Raw genomic sequence first — 16022 nt, 5'->3', positions numbered from 1 at the left:
ATGTACTTAACATGAAACCCGAATAAACGAGAGATACATTTTAACGAGAGCGATCTTAATTATTAAAAAAAAAAAAATTGACAGCTACCATATATACCAAAAAGATATATATATTTTGTTGATTTGTGGGAGATAATTTTTATTATCATTAGAAGCAGCTCAAAATAAGTAGGTAACGATGATATATTTTAAATTTAATGTAATAAAATTTATTTAACACGTTGCATAATAACGACCGTTTCGTGTCTAAATTGTATATAGATATCGATTTTGTTTGACATTTTTTATGAGAGTGACGACTGGCCAGAGGCGTTTTAATGACATTAATGCCCTGATTGCAACTTTTTCTTTCTTTTTTAGACCTAATTTTGTTAGTTTTTTATTTTTTAATATTAGATATAAATAATTGGTGGAAATTAATTAATATGAAATGGAGGACTTTTTTTGTCTTTTGGGACTCTAAATTAGCAAAATACTTTGTAATTTGTCGGAAATAATTGCAAAAATATGAATAACGTTTCTCATTATTTAATTTTTTTTATGTACTTTTTTTAATTCAACCAAGAATTATTATTATTTATTTATTTATTTTTGTACTATTGGAAAATCAAACTAACCTTTTTTTTTCAAATTTTCACACTTACTTTTCAATGTTTTGATCAAGAAATTTGGCGGGCAATAACAAAGATGACTCTGTAATAGTTTAAGTCCATCACTTGTGGATATTATTTGTTTTAATCCGTTAATGTCATCAGCCTCATGGTTTTAAAACGCGTCTACTAGAGAGGAATTTCCAATCTCACAATCCACCCTTTTGAGTCTCAACGTTCTTGCTGGTATATCGTTTGATGTCTGCCTTCGATATCATTTGTAACAGCCCAAGCTCACAGTTAATAGATATTGTCTGTTTTGTCCCGTTAAGTATCGCTTTCAACCTTGCAGTTTTAAAACACGTCTACTAGAGAGAGATTTCCACGTGTTCATAAGGAATATCCTCCAACTGACATGAGATCTCACATGCTTCCTCAATCCTATCTCGATCGTTTATCGATAAAAAAATCATTAATTACATGAAATTCTTACGATAATTTTCAGAATAGTTAATTTTCAATGTAAAGACATTTTTTTTTCTATAAAAAATAATATACACGAGAATGGCATAATTATTTTCCCACTCTCTTTCTCGTTTTCCACTAAGTTTGTCATGTCGGTCGGTTTTCATGAGAAAAAAATATATCCCTAATTTTTATTTTAAATATTTTAAATAAAATTATTTTTTTTAACGTAATTTAACTAATTAAGATATTTATTTTGAATCAATGACATGCTGAATATTAAAATTAATAAAAGTCTAACGATGAGTATGATTTCTTATCTTAATGTGTTACTATTATTTTTAAAAATAAAATTATGTAAAATGTTTCTAAACTAAAACTCTTTTAGAAAATAATTATGAAGTTATTTTTTTTTATTAAATTATACAAATATTCATAGGTTTATTATTAAAATCATTAATAAATAAGTATATATATATATATATATATATGACAAAAATACAAGGATGGATCATGAAATTACGAGCTTGATTGAAATTTTTTTATAATTTTCTTTCCAACAAAATTAGTAATTAAAAAAGTATAAATTATAATAACAAAATTATAATTTTTAAAATTGTAAAGATTAATTTATAATTTTATCTTAATTAGAAGACTAAATTTCTATTTTACCTAAAAAATAGTATAATTTAAAATAGCGTAATATTTGTTGATTAAATTTAAAAAAATTATATTTATATTTAATATGTGTGACGTTAATAACTAAAATCTCATCAGATTCATCACTAGCATCATTTACAAATGTAAAATATTTAAGTAAAATATTTTTAATGTGAGATCCCAATTAGTTAGAGCGGAGAACAAAGTATTCTTTACGTGTTTAAACATTTTTATAAATTATTGCTAGCAGATATTGTTCTCTTTGGGCTTTCCCTTTTGAACTTCCCTTCCAAACTTCCAGAGGAAGGTTTCCACGCTCTTATAAACGGTGGTTTGTTCTCTTCCCCAACCAATGTGGGACATCACAATCCACCCTCCTTCGAGGCTCAGCGTCCTCGTTGGCACTCTTTCCTTCCTCCAATCGATGTGGGACCACCCCCAAATCCACCCTCTTTAAGGCCCAGCGTCCTTACTGGCACACCACCTTGTGTCTACCCTCCTTCGGGGAACAGCGAGAAAGCTGGCACATCGTCCGGTGTCTAGCTCTGATACCATTTGTAACGGCCTAGATCCACCGCTAGCAGATATTGTCCTCTTTGGGCTTTCCCTTTCGAGCTTCCCCTCAAGACTTTAAAACGCGTCTGCCAGGGGGAGGTCTCCACACCCTTGTAAATGGTGGTTTGTTCTGTTTCCCAGCGAACGTGGGACATCACAATAATGGACTAAAATAGATAATATCTTGGGTTTGGGTTATTACAAATGGTATCAAAGTCAAACACCAGGTGGCAGTGTGCCAGCGAGGACACTGAATTTTTAAATCGTGAGGCTAATCTTATTTTCGGGTCGATCAAGTTGGTCAAATTGTTCTAACTTAAGTATTATCAACCGGTAAATCGACGCAAATTTTGAAAAATTAACAAAAAGAGGTAAAATAAAGTAATATTTAAATAAATATTTGAAAAGAAAATGAAAAAAAAGGTGAAGTACACGTGGACAGCATATTTTAGGGTGAGTGATAATGAGACATAGGCACAAGGCAGTCGACGGACGGACAATAAATGACATGTCAACAGTGGTGGTCCCAGCACTGCCACGACGCTTCACAGCCGTACAAGGCAACAACCAAACTCAACTTTGCTTCTTTTGCTTTCTTCCACGTTCAAATATATATATTTTTTTTAACTTAAAAAGTTTATTAAATTACAACTATTTTTAGAATTACTTATTTTAAATTTTAAATTACTTTCTAATATTCTTAAATTTTAAAAAAATATTAATTGGTTATAATAATTATTTCTTTTTATTTCATCTTTAATAAACTATTTGCTTGTAATATTTATACATTTAATTTTTAAAAACAAAAATATATTTTTTCTTCAATCATGATTTTAAATTTCAAGCCAAAATTTGAAAATAAAAAAAAAACAATTTAAAAAAAAATTGTATTATTTTATTAATGGTGTGAATAATAAATAATTGACTTATTTAATATCTTTTAAATTTTAAATAGCTTATAGATATTAAATTAAAAATTTATGATCATATAAAAATTAAAATTTAACTTCAATATATTAGAAAATTATTAAACGTTAAATATATTAAATATTTTTTAAAAATGCCGATAAATAAAATTGAAAATTAGTCATTTTCTTTGCATCCTATATATGTGTATATATACCCTCGATGGATCTATATTATGACTCTGCCTGTTTCAATAAAGAAAAATCGAGGCAATTAATGTTTTTAAAAAATTCCCACTTATGAAACGAACGTGGGACTTACCAACAATATCCATCAAATGATGGGCTCCGTTGGGTAGCACAGATTTGACCGCAAACGGTCTTGGGGACCATTTTTCAAACGTTTGTATCAAGTTTTTCATACCAATTCTCCTCACCCATTTGCAGAGGGATTTAGTATTCATCTCTGTAGATATTTCTAAATCACGAGATACATAATGTTCTTTGCGACGCAGGAATCGGTTTCTATGATTTTCGGAAAGTGGACGGACGGCTGTTCTTTAGCCTTCTCACGATGTTCTTGAACTTAAACAAAGTGTGAATGGCAGTTCAAAGTACTTCACGATTAGGGTCGTCGTGGGAAACTTCCATCCGTTCTCGAACTCGCTAGTGGGTTCGAAATGACCTGCCTCTTACGGTGGTTAACTGTCAAGTATTTATGTATATTTGCTAACCATGATGTGGCCTTTCTTGGACCTATGTATGGTAATAAATTTCCTATCGTTTGAACATGGGTTTGTGACATTAAAGTGAGTATGCCTTATATTTCCACCTAAAACTTCAATGGCTCTCATTCAGAGAGATATTGAAGGGGAACAAAACCCTTATTGCACCATCACACAACTCCGAGTATCTTACTACTAAGGAGTGTTCGGGAAGTAGAAATAAGGTCATGTGAGGAAGAGAAAAGAGAGAAGTTGTGGATTCACGATATGAGATCCCACGTCATTTAGAGAGAGAAACGATCATTCTTTATAAAGGTGTAGAACCCTAAATCTAAGAATATCAGCCAACATAAAGGATAATCAGAAGAAATGCAAGCGTTTGGTGTGCTTGAAACAAACTCTATATCAGATAAGAAGAAGAAGCTTAAAAAACTTCGGGGTTTCATCAAGCTTTGATGACATTCATTCTACAGTATCAACACCAAACATAACATAGCAGAGTTAGTGAAAAAGCATCTGGTCAAGGATGGTTAGGAGGGAGTCCTACTTTTGTTAATTAAGAGAATGATTATGAGTTTATAAGTAAGAATGAGGCCTTTGGGAAAATCAAAAGTAAAGCCATAAGAGCTTATACTCAAGTGGACAATATCATACCATTGTGGAGGAGGGTTATGGGACTAGAGTCCTGCCCTTATAACTCAGTCACGTCAATAGAATCCTCAAATGTCAAACAAAGAAGTTATGACCCTTGAAAATGTAGTCAAAAGTGACTCCGAACAAATGGTGTACTTTATTCGAGAACTCTAGAGAAAAGAGTCAAGCCTCAATTAAAGGAAGGTTGTTCGAGGCTCCATAGGCCTCCGGGGAGCTCTATTGTATACTTTGTTCGAGGGGAGGATTGTTGGGAGGGAGTCCGATCATGGGTTTATAAGGAATACATCTCCACTGGTATGAGTCATGAGAACTTATATACAAAGTGGACAATATCATACTATTACAGAAGTTTGTGGTTCCTAACACGTCACCCAATGAATTGCCAGGGCTCTCGACACGGTTATACAATCTGTAGAACAGATCCTATTCAAGCAAGGTCGATACTCAAGCGCAATGTTCCAATCATCAATCCCATTTGAGACACAATAACAAAAAGAACATAACTTTTCCATCAACATATGACAATCAATAGAACATTACAGTAAAACCTCACCACCAATCATATATACAGACATGACTGATCTTGACTATGTACAAGATTAAGAACAAGAAGGTTTAAATGTTCTTCTTTGTACAACAGCTCGTTCATATCCCCTAAACCATTAGAAAACAAATTGAGTTTTCCTCTCCTTTCCCTTCCCCAACCTCACGCATCTAAATTTTCCATTTGAATGCTACTTTTAAGAGGCACATACTCACCAAGATATCCACCCAAATGATCAACCAAATCAAGCATATCAATGCCCTGATGGTGGAAGCTCTTGCAGACATAGTAAAAAACACTCTGAACCAGCAATCCCACCAAGTTTACAATCACCAAAACGCCAACCAAAAACCCACCAGCAATAATCCTCACAAAAACCCCATATCCAACCCTATTACGCACCACCACAGCCCCAAATATGACACTAATCGTAGCACAAATCGCCAAATAAGCGAAGACGAGCACCGCCGCCAATCGGGTTTTCCCCGTAAGCAATTCATAGCTCTTTTTCATGGCGGCAAATCCATAAATCGGTTCAAGCACAGACACAACGCTGGCCAAATGCCACAAGGCGGTGATGTAAACATGAACAACAAGAAACAGGATGACGATAACGAAAATACAGAAGAAGAACAAAGGGTAATTGTGAGTATCGATTGCGAGGAGGAGGAGTAGCAAGAAGGCGAAGAAAATGGAGTAATAGAGAATCATGAGGAGAGAAACCCAGATGAAAGTGATGAAGAGGCGTTTGAAGACTTTGGGAATGGCGGAGAGAGTGGCGGAATAGGAGACGGATTTGGAAGTGTAGAGAGAGGCGACGGTGAAGACGACGGCGGCGGTGGAGAGAAGGGAGAAAGCGAAGAGGAAAATAAGGTAGGAGAATTGAAAGGAGAGGAGCTTGGCCCATCTATGGCGGGTTTGAAGGGGATCGGCGGAAGGGTTTTGGATGTGGAGGAGAAGGGGGTGGGTGAAGAGGGAGTGGGCGAGAATGGCGAAGGAAAGGGGGAAGATGAGGGTGAGAGTGATGAGGTAGAAGGTCTTGGGAGAGAGCTTAGGGATGAGAATGGATTCTCTGAGAATCTCTGGAATGGTTAAGAATTGAAGCTCTTCTGGGGCTACATCCATGGCGTTTTTCAGGTAGAAATCTACAGGGGGAGAGGAAGGAGGAGAAGGATTTGATTGGAAGAAAAATGGGCGAAGATGGATAAGCTCAGAACCGACATGGAACACAAATTTTTTCAATTTTAAAAAAAAATCAAAATAAAATTAGGATAAACTACAAAAGTTGAAACTTGATTTCTCAACTTATACTCTAATTTTTGGTTAAATTATAAACTTAATTCATATAGTTTGAAAATATTAAAATTAGAAGCGTTCATACTCGAACAACATAGACCATACAATCCAAACCAAAAGGGTTGGGATGAGAGTTAGATTGTTTTTCGAGTTGAATTTTTGAAAAATTAAATTTTTTTTTCTTAAGGTTTGTTGTTATATTGGTCAATAGGACTAACCTAAAAATAGGGTTCACAGTCCAATATAATCTTTCAATTATAAAGTTAGTATTTATAGTTGGAAAGAAAGTTTTAATTTAGTATCTACTATTATAAAAATTAGACTTTTTTGTCCTTATAATGTTGGTTATAGCAATAACATTTTTCGACTCGAGACGAAGAGAGGTTCTGGTGAAACGGATCGAACTAAGAATTTCAGTATGTTTCGCTGTGTAGCTAGATAGGGAAACAAAAACCATAAGAAAGATGGTGATTTTGAGAAGAAACTCTTTGATAGCCTCTTCTTGTTTTGTTCGACTCAAGTCCTTGATGGATGTCGATAATCGGATTCGGATGTGTCTAGCATAGTTAATCAGCAAAATGAACTATTACAAAATGCCAATTTTACATACGTAATTTAAGTTGCTCATCTAAGAAATGAATAGACCTTCCACTCACAGATTTGAATAAGCAACTTATAAGAGTATGGAACCAAACCATCGTAATTTAAGTTGCTCATCTAATGAATGAATAGACCTTTTAAGTTGCTCATAGTGGAAGGTCATCTAAGGAATGAATAGACCTTTCTACGGGTGTGTCAATTGAAGGTCATAATGAATAGACCCTTCTAATGCTTCCACTATACGTTGCTCATCTAAGAAATGAATGACCTTCCACCGATAGTAATTTAAGTTGCTCATCTAAGGAATGAATAAACCTTTCACATTGGTTGGAAAGGGAAATGAAACATTCTTTATAAGAGTGTGAAAATCTCTACCTAGCAAACGCGTTTAAAAACCTTGAGAAAAAACCCAAAAAAGAAAGTCCAAAGATGATAATATTTACCCGTGGTGGGGCTTGGTGGTGGGGCTTGGATGGATACAAGCATTCTATGTATAATTCAAGTGTCCAACAAGGTTACTCATCTAGTGGTTTTATAAATTGTTCACAGCAATCAACTTTACCATCAAACCAGTCTAGACAATTAAAATCTACCAGAAGTTAATGTTAAGAAACATGCAAACAAAATCTCAATAGGCACTTCAAATGGCTGGTAACCAACCAATGTTTTCTTTTTGTATATATTCACTGTGGTCATAAATAAATTGACTTAACATATAAATCAAATCCTCAGGTGTTGCACAACCCACAATCTCGCTATTGATGATGATATCTTAAACCAACCTACAATTCCGTCTATCCAGAGGCAGCCCCTTATTCATATATTGCTATGTAATACCACTCGCCTTATACTTAAGTAACTGACTACATCCAGGTAAACGACTCTTCTTACCCTGCTAACTCAGGAAGCAAAACGAAGTAGGGAAAAATTGTCAAGGAAATTTACTTGGGTGCCTGATTCTGTGGTTGATGACCGTGTGGTGCTTTTGTCTGGGTAGCCGTAGACATCACACGCAATCGCCTCGCTATGTCTGTGAAAGATGGCCGGGCTACCGGGTCAGGCGACCAACACTGTTCCATCAGCAATCTCCAGTCGGGGTCACAGAAGTTTGGTACCGGTGGTCTCAATGTGTTGTTCACTATGCCTCCTGAGTGGAGAAAGAAATCATCAAATTCAGATTTAACCCATTTGAGTTGAAAATAAATAGAATAACAAATATATGATTAAAAAACAAATCCTTCTAGAACTTAATGCAGTATGTAAAACAAAGTAGTATGAAGCAATTCCCAGAGCAACAGGAAATGAAGCAATTCAGAGCAAATTTTCAGTAATCATTTCTATGCATATTATGCGATCCTGCAAGCTTTTTCAGTTGCATAAACTAACCATGTGAGGGGGTCCCTTACCATCATTGACTAACCTTACTACCCAGAGAAGAATTTATAAGTTAAATGAATACCAAGGAAACATAAAAACAGTTTTTTTTTCCCCCTTTTAGTTTCCACACCTATGATTGCTCCATAGTGCATATTTGCATATGGCTCCTCGCCAGTGAGGATCTCCCATAGTACAATGCCAAATGAGAATACGTCAACCTGCCAAGCAGAAGTAAGAAATTAGAACTACATGAGCAATATAGTCATATAGTGGGTAGAAATAATGAAATGAAACTCATCCACTCAACCTACTTTGATCCTGAAACATAATTTACAGTTTGTTTTTCAATTGAAATATCGTTCGCTAACCTTTTCTTATTTATTTAAGAAGCTAATAACAGAAAACCTTATTTGATCAGCATTTGGCTTTGAAAAGAGATTGCATGTGTGTTTTTCTATGATCAATTTTCCCACCCCACAAATACGTTTTTCTCCTTTTCTTTTCTTTTTCCACACCATTCCTTTCCTGTGTTCTTTCATCTTCCCCCTTTTTCGTATTGATAGTTATGTGATCCATAAAACCATCAGCAATACATGTTTATTGTCCTATTGCTTATTCTCTTAATAAGCTGTGACAATAGAAATGAGTCTCGATATATTACCTTTTCAGAAACCTTGCTGCTGCTACCGTTAAGTAGTTCAGGAGCCATCCATGGAAGGGTCCCTCTGACACCGCCAGTAACTAATGTGTTTCTTTTTATTTTTGACAAGCCAAAATCTCCAACCTTTATAACAAAACCAAGAGAAAAGTAAACAATGCAGGTGAAATACTCATAAATCCACCGCCAGCGTATAAATTCTCTTCAAGTACAGTGGTGTATCAAGTACCTTGCAAATTGGCCGTAAAGGGTCTTTCAAGTTGACAAGCAAGTTGTCGCATTTTAAATCAAAGTGCACAATATTCTTTGAATGCAGATATTCCATTCCAAATGCTGCATCCATTGCAATAATAAGCCTCTTGCGTCGATCCAGGTACCTGGAACACTTGCATAAAATGTAAAGACTAAGAACAAACAGAGTTCTCGAACAATTCAAGTGTATGCTAGATAACTTGAAACAAAGAGATTACCGGTCTTTGCTAAGTAAAACATTCCGTAAGGAGCCATTGACCATGAACTCAGTCACTGTGGCCAACGTCCCACCTGGCCCATCCTGCACCACACCATAAAAGGCCACCACATTTGGATGATGAAGCTTTGAAAGAATCTCAGCTTCACGCCAAAACTCTACAGTCTGAAAGTTACAAATTCAATATGTGAAATTAAAGAATCATGACCAAAAAACAAAAAATTGATTCCTATTTGTTTAAAAATAAGCCAACTAAATAAACAGAAGACTGTCAATTGCTGCTTAAGAAACGATTCCTATTTGTTAGAAGTAGGATTGCTGATACTACACCAACACTTATAACCAGCTCCTCTAAAAGTCAAGTTTGTCGGAATGCCGGTGGGGAGGAATTGTTTTTTGGTTCTACAGTTGATAATGAAAATTTGTAACCTTTGGTTTCCCATCCCACTTTTCAGGCAATATAACACCATCAAACCAGTGTCCAACTCACTACTAGAAAAGGCTAATAACCTCTAGGAGATCATTCGAACGGAATTTAACTCACCAATCTTTCTTGCTCTGATGACCTACAGGTGAAACAACTTTTTTTTATCCGTTTAATTGCTACATCTGATCCTCGCCACTTCCCATGATACACTGTACCAAATGTGCCAGAACCCAGTTCTCGTTGCTCTTCAAGATCTTCATTGTTAATTATCTGCCAAGCCATCCAAAAGACAGTCAACAAATTAATGGAGCGAAAGTAAAACCTTAAATCCTATATGTTCCCCCAAGATCAATAGTACATTAGCTGTCAACTACGACCCAAATATAATACCAAACCAGTTTATATCCAAGAAAATAATTAATAACACGATAACAAGGTCAGCAAGTGAAGTATAAGAGAATGTCGACAATTGAAAATGCAATCTCTCTCATAAATTCTATACTTGAATCAGACTTTTCCAATTAAAAAATATTTTGTTTCTCCCTCTCAAAATATACAAAAATAATTCTTTATAGAATAATATTGACTCTACATGATCCAATAATGCGATCTTATCAAAAAAATTACAAAATCCATAAGATTTTTCCCTCTCAAAATATACAAAAATAATTTTTTATAGAATAATAGGTTAGTGACTCTACATGATCCCAATAATCTGATCCTTATAAAAAAAATTACAAAATCCATAAGATTTTTCCAACTATTTTAAACATGGTTCTTTTCAAGTTCCCACCAAAGGAGGTGGCATACAGAAGTAAAAAAGACCAGCTAATGACTAGCAGTTAGTAAACAACCTTGAAGTGACATGAAGTGGGAAAAAAGATTATTCAGTTGCTCAAGACTCAATTTCTTGGCTTCTACATGTCCTTGTGGCAGAGGATTATAACTAGGGAACTTCTCAAAGAATATTGGAAGCAATGACAGTGAATAGGGCTACTGCAGAACCTCAAAAACTCGTGCATAAGATTTTTTTTTTTTTTGCAGAAACAGTAAGTAGGGAATGCTGCATCGCTTTATTCATACTAAAGAACAGAGCAACACACACAGAAAATATCTGAACTCTTTGGAAAAATCAGAGCTGACAATCATGATTTAGATAAATACAGGTGAAAATAGCATAATATTTATTGTGCAAGTAGACTTTTCAAATACAGAGAGAGTAAAGTCAAGTCACGCCTGTTCAAAGCCTTAACTTCACAGTATCAAACAAGAATTAACATTTATAACAAATAATCTAATGAAATGTTACCAAAGTGCAAAAGAAAAGGAATGTTCAACTTTTAATTAGTTGCATGTTATAAGGGAATAGGCTGTGAGATTCATACCTGCAACGTACTGATATCAAATTCTTCAAGATAAATATCAGCCAAAGGTACACCAATATCTTGGATATCCAATTTTGCATCCTAAAACAAGAAGATAAATAGGAACATGCAGTAAGAGGAAAGCGATAAGCTGGAGGTACAAATTATAATGGAAAGAATGCAATTGGCAAAAACCACATTCTCAGCATGTTGGCCTTTAGTGTGTTGGGCTTTAGCGCTAGGATCATCCAACTGTATGCTGTCATCGCCCTTAAGCTTTGAAGAAACATAATCTGTATATGGATTTGTAGAGCTGGGTCCAGTGAGCAGACAGGATTCCTGCTGAATGTTGTCACCAAAATTGATTTGAGAATCTCTGTGATAAATCGCACCTACGTCTGAATTTGCAAGTGAGGAAGAGAAGCCCAGGTGGTCATCATCCATAAGAGAAGCATCCCTTCCAACAAACTCCTCCTGAGCCAAGTTTCTAAAGTATGACCAACGCTTAGGCTCATGATTCTCCACGTTCAAGCTCAAGCCAGCCCCATTAGCATGCAATGGATTGATGCCAGAAATGCTTTCAAAGTTTCTGGCCTTTGAGAATATATCAGAAAGGAAATCACGTGGAAAGCGGTCATTAATATCAATAAGAATGTCCCCATGCTCTGGAGTGTTAATACCAACTCCAGATTCTACTTCAGTAACAGTTTTACCAGGATTCTCTGCCAATGATGAAGGCTCTGTTTGCTCTTGAGTTTCATTTCCTTGGTTCTTATGTGTACTTCCGTCAATCCAGCCTGATTCCAGGGGTCCCATAAGAGATTCCTCCTTACACTTGTCAGAAACTTCTTCACTTGCCCTAAGACGAGCCAAACCTCCTGCTTCCTTCCTATTGGCAGAAGGGCTTCTAATATTGGACATATCACTGACCTCAGACCCATCATGCTCACCTGAAATATTCATCATTTTATTACTGGTATCTGCTAATGTTTTGTACTTTTCAAATGCCTCCAATCCATCTTCTACAGCATGACTATTTCCACGTGGAACATTTGAAGATGAAACAGATTGCTCAGGCTTCAGAGTCGCATTCCCATCCAGCAATGTTTCAGCTGATTCAATAATTGTCTGAGAAAAATTGGAGTTATCCTGAGTTCTAAGAAACTGAGAGCCAAAGGAATCATCAGATTTGGATAAACGGTTCAATTCAGCCTGCTCCCTTGGAATCCTTTCAGAGTGAAAAACACGTGGAGGTAAAATGGGTTCATGGTAGCTAAACCCTGTTTCATCAGCCTCAGAGGCACCAAAACCAATAGTTGGAAGTCCATCAGATGAAAATTTATCACCTTCAGTTCTATTGTTTCCTTCATTACTCACTTCTAGGGGTACTGATTCTTGAGCAGGATCTTGATGCTTCTTGTTGCTTTTTGAAAGCGGGAAACTTGATCCTACATCTGTGTCTAAATTAATTACCTGCACTCCTTTTGAGTTATAGCTCAAAACAGAAGCATCATTTAGGTTTGATGAAACCAAGTATTCATGTTCAAAATTTTCGCTTTCATTAGTTTCATCGATCTTATGGAGAGAGCCTTGCCTTTTAATTTGTGCATCCTTAAATGATGCCTCCTTTTCCAACGATTGAATTTTATCAGGTTCATTCAGCTTCAAAGTTGGAATCTCTGTAATTTTACCCTCCTTTAACGACGCATCTGAATCTTGTGTGTGAAAACTACCGACCGGATTGTCTGTAGCCAAGCCACCCTGTTGATTCACATGTCCTTTGCTGGGAATTGAAGATATATTCTCTACAGGTGCCGCATTGTTAATAAGAACATACTCACGTTGTGCCTGAATGGATGAAGGAATTGAAGTCTTTCCAACATTTTCAGATAAACTTTGCATGGGGCGGAAAGAAGAGAGTTGGGGAGGCCCAAAATCACCTTGCTGCAACTTTTGTCCTGACAATTGCTGCAAATTGGGCTTGAAACCACTAGATGAATTGGTCCAACTGGTTTGAGAGGACGGAGAAAATGAAGGTGCAGAAATGGTCAGAGATGATTTGATGTTGTCAGACAATTCTGGAGCAACTTGACCACTCTCTGATCCAACGTTAAGGGCAAGCAACTCATCTAAATTGTTTCCTGAAGTATTGGCCAACGGCGTGGAGTTCCTTCTTGAACTGAGGTCCATACCATTTACAGCTACTACATATTCAAACTCTGTATCACCCTCTGCACTTCTGACACCAATTTGAGCATCCTCCAAATCAGAAATAGAAAACAAGAACATTCTTGGCTTTGTTGAGCCCCCATATTCTGTTACATTACATTCCTCCATCATGTTTTGCAAGTCCTCATCACAAGATACAGAAACCAATGCATCAAGATCCTCACCAGGTAACTGATATTTAATAGTATGAACTTGATCGTAAATTGTTGATGTTTTCTGCAGCAGATTCAACCAAGAAATATCCTTGGTTATACGGATAATACGTGTTTCCCCTCCAACATACCTAAGTTTTCCATCACTAGGGCGAGGCATGACTTTACCACCAAAACTGCACATGAATTTCACCTTTCTTGATGAGCTATCAGATGCTCCTGAAGATGTAGAACCATGAAGTGGAATGACATCATTTCTTGATGAGGCTCTTGGGACAAACCTCCTTGAATTATATATACTCTTTTCTTCATGTGAAAAGCCCCCTCTTTCAAAATGTTGAACATGATCTTTTTCTACAGGGTTGAGCATGGGAATACTAGATCCACTCTCGGAACTTGGATGGGGAAGTCCTACAATGCCTTTTAAATCCATGTACCCAGTTGTAACACCTGGGTCAGGACTATTGGTGGGAATAAATTGATGCTTGGCATTCACCCTTTCCCGCATAAATTCAAGTGCAAATTCCTCGCCAGTTTGAATGGAGTAGTTGTGGACAGGACTAGCTCCAACTGGCATATTATATTCAGGGGGTCGAATGTTGGAGCTGATGTTGCTTGATGGATCGTGGAAAGATCTTTGAATTGTCGACCCAAGTCCCTGATTTCTTGCTTCCAAATTAGTATGTCGAACTTGTTCATAATTGCTATGTTGATCTATGGTACCTCTTTTCACATTTCTTTCCATCTAGGTATACCTGATGGGCACAAACTCGACTGAAAATCCCATGAATAAGAGAGACTGCAGTATCAGCAAAAGCATGCACTTGAAGTAACAGATAGCTTCAGGTTCAGTTGATCATCTTGCAGATGGTAATATTGCCCAACAATGGAAAGCTCAGCCCTCAACTGAAAACCTGAGGTTCATGTATTCAAAAGTCATAAAAACGTATGGTGGAATAATCAACTTTCAGACAGCATAGAGGAGATGAAAATTCAGCTTCCTCGATTCATTCCAGGAGGCCATGCCCTAGATTTACACAGCTTTATTGAAAGAACAATTCTGGTTACAAATAAATATAAAATACAGAAATAACATAACCAACAATGCATGTGTATATGATGGCACATATATACAATATCTAATATAACATAGAGAAGATAAAGAAATCTATCTTCATATCATATATATGTCAGTAACTTAGTTTCCATTGGGCAATGATGGTTGTGATAGTCGGTGCACTGCAATAGTATACGAGCAATGGCTGGAGAATGCTAGAGGAACGTTCAGGAACATAGTTAACTTTCTCTAGCATCCAAAACACAAGGGCTGCAGGGGTTTTGGTGAATGAAATGAAGAGTTTTGTTCTGAAACTTAGGAGGGATAGAGCTCATGGCTCCGCAGTTTAAATAGTGCAGACACATAATAGAAAACCAAAGTGTTCAGCAAGCATTAACAAGGCTAATAAGGTGCTTTTCAGGGTATAACTGAACTCCGAAACTCCAAATTTTCGGAGAAATCTATATTTTAGCTACTGAACGAGGTTCCATTTCATCGTGCAGTCTGCACCTCGAGTGGAATGTATATTTATCTCCAAGAAATTTATTCATATAGGAAAACTCTGGCAACAAGATTCTTCTCGGTAATAAATTACAATCTGTAAATGAGCACCAATATGCATGAAAGAAAAGCCCAACATTTCATAACGCCCATTCGAATCTTTAGAAGACCAGAACAGTAACATACGGAAAAACGAGAGATTATTAGACCTAACAAGCCTTCAGTTATATAACGAATCAGGAAAAACTTGAACAGAAACCCAATTCAGTAGGCTAATACGATAGAACCGAAGTTTGCCAACGCTAGCTTAGTTTGCATAGCGTCAGGCGTCTCCTTTGCCGCCTGGAATGCACATAAAATAGACTCGATTCTTCAACTCTAGCTATCAACCAGCTGAATTGACCCAACAAATGTATCAAATAGCAATATCTAATATCGAATCGCATGTCAGATTAAAGAACCGGACATCATAAATCGAATCATAAATCAGAATAAGAGAACGCATAATTAGTTTGCTTCGAGAAAGATCGAGCTAACATTTTCACTCGTGAGCACCGTGCCGGTAGAAAAAAAAACATCGTTTCAAGAACTCACCATGCAGATCCCAAAGCAACAATGGAGTGTGAGATTTGAATTCGTCTGCAAATCAAGAAGGTCTGGTCTGAGTTCACGACAGTGTGCGCCTTTGTACTTTATCCTCCCACGCTCGAAGCCTCGACTTTTTTTTTTTTTTTTTTTTTTTTTTTTTTTTTTTTTTTTTTTTTTTTTTTTTTTTTTTTTTTTTTTTTTTTTTT

At 36.1% G+C, this 16022-nt stretch overlaps 2 protein-coding genes across 4 annotated transcripts; both read right to left on the bottom strand.

The window, feature by feature from the left end:
- Nucleotides 1-5040: 5040 nt before the first annotated feature.
- Nucleotides 5041-6336, bottom strand: LOC111456784. The gene has a single exon (XM_023098776.1). The coding sequence runs from the start codon at nt 6221-6223 to the stop codon at nt 5261-5263; it is 963 nt and encodes a 320-aa protein (XP_022954544.1). The 5' UTR covers nt 6224-6336; the 3' UTR covers nt 5041-5260.
- A 1275-nt stretch (nt 6337-7611) lies between these two features.
- Nucleotides 7612-15959, bottom strand: LOC111456867. 3 transcript variants are annotated; one of them, XM_023098911.1, is made up of 10 exons: nt 15823-15959; nt 15516-15621; nt 11485-14584; nt 11311-11391; nt 10043-10195; nt 9500-9663; nt 9259-9406; nt 9033-9155; nt 8502-8589; nt 7612-8141 (listed from the first exon to the last, which is right to left on the bottom strand). In XM_023098911.1, the coding sequence occupies exons 3-10, from the start codon at nt 14413-14415 to the stop codon at nt 7936-7938; spliced, it is 3894 nt and encodes a 1297-aa protein (XP_022954679.1). In that variant the 5' UTR covers nt 14416-14584; nt 15516-15621; nt 15823-15959; the 3' UTR covers nt 7612-7935. The 3 variants fall into 3 exon arrangements, with proteins under 3 accessions (XP_022954679.1, XP_022954677.1, XP_022954680.1); XM_023098909.1 differs by lacking the exon at nt 15516-15621; XM_023098912.1 differs by lacking the exon at nt 15516-15621 and having other exon boundaries at nt 11488-14584.
- Between the last annotated feature and the right edge of the window lie 63 nt (nt 15960-16022).

This window comes from Cucurbita moschata, unplaced genomic scaffold (assembly GCF_002738365.1).
Source record: "Cucurbita moschata cultivar Rifu unplaced genomic scaffold, Cmos_1.0 Cmo_Scf00019, whole genome shotgun sequence".
Taxonomy (NCBI): domain Eukaryota; kingdom Viridiplantae; phylum Streptophyta; class Magnoliopsida; order Cucurbitales; family Cucurbitaceae; genus Cucurbita; species Cucurbita moschata.
This window is presented reverse-complemented; position numbering and strand designations above follow the sequence as displayed.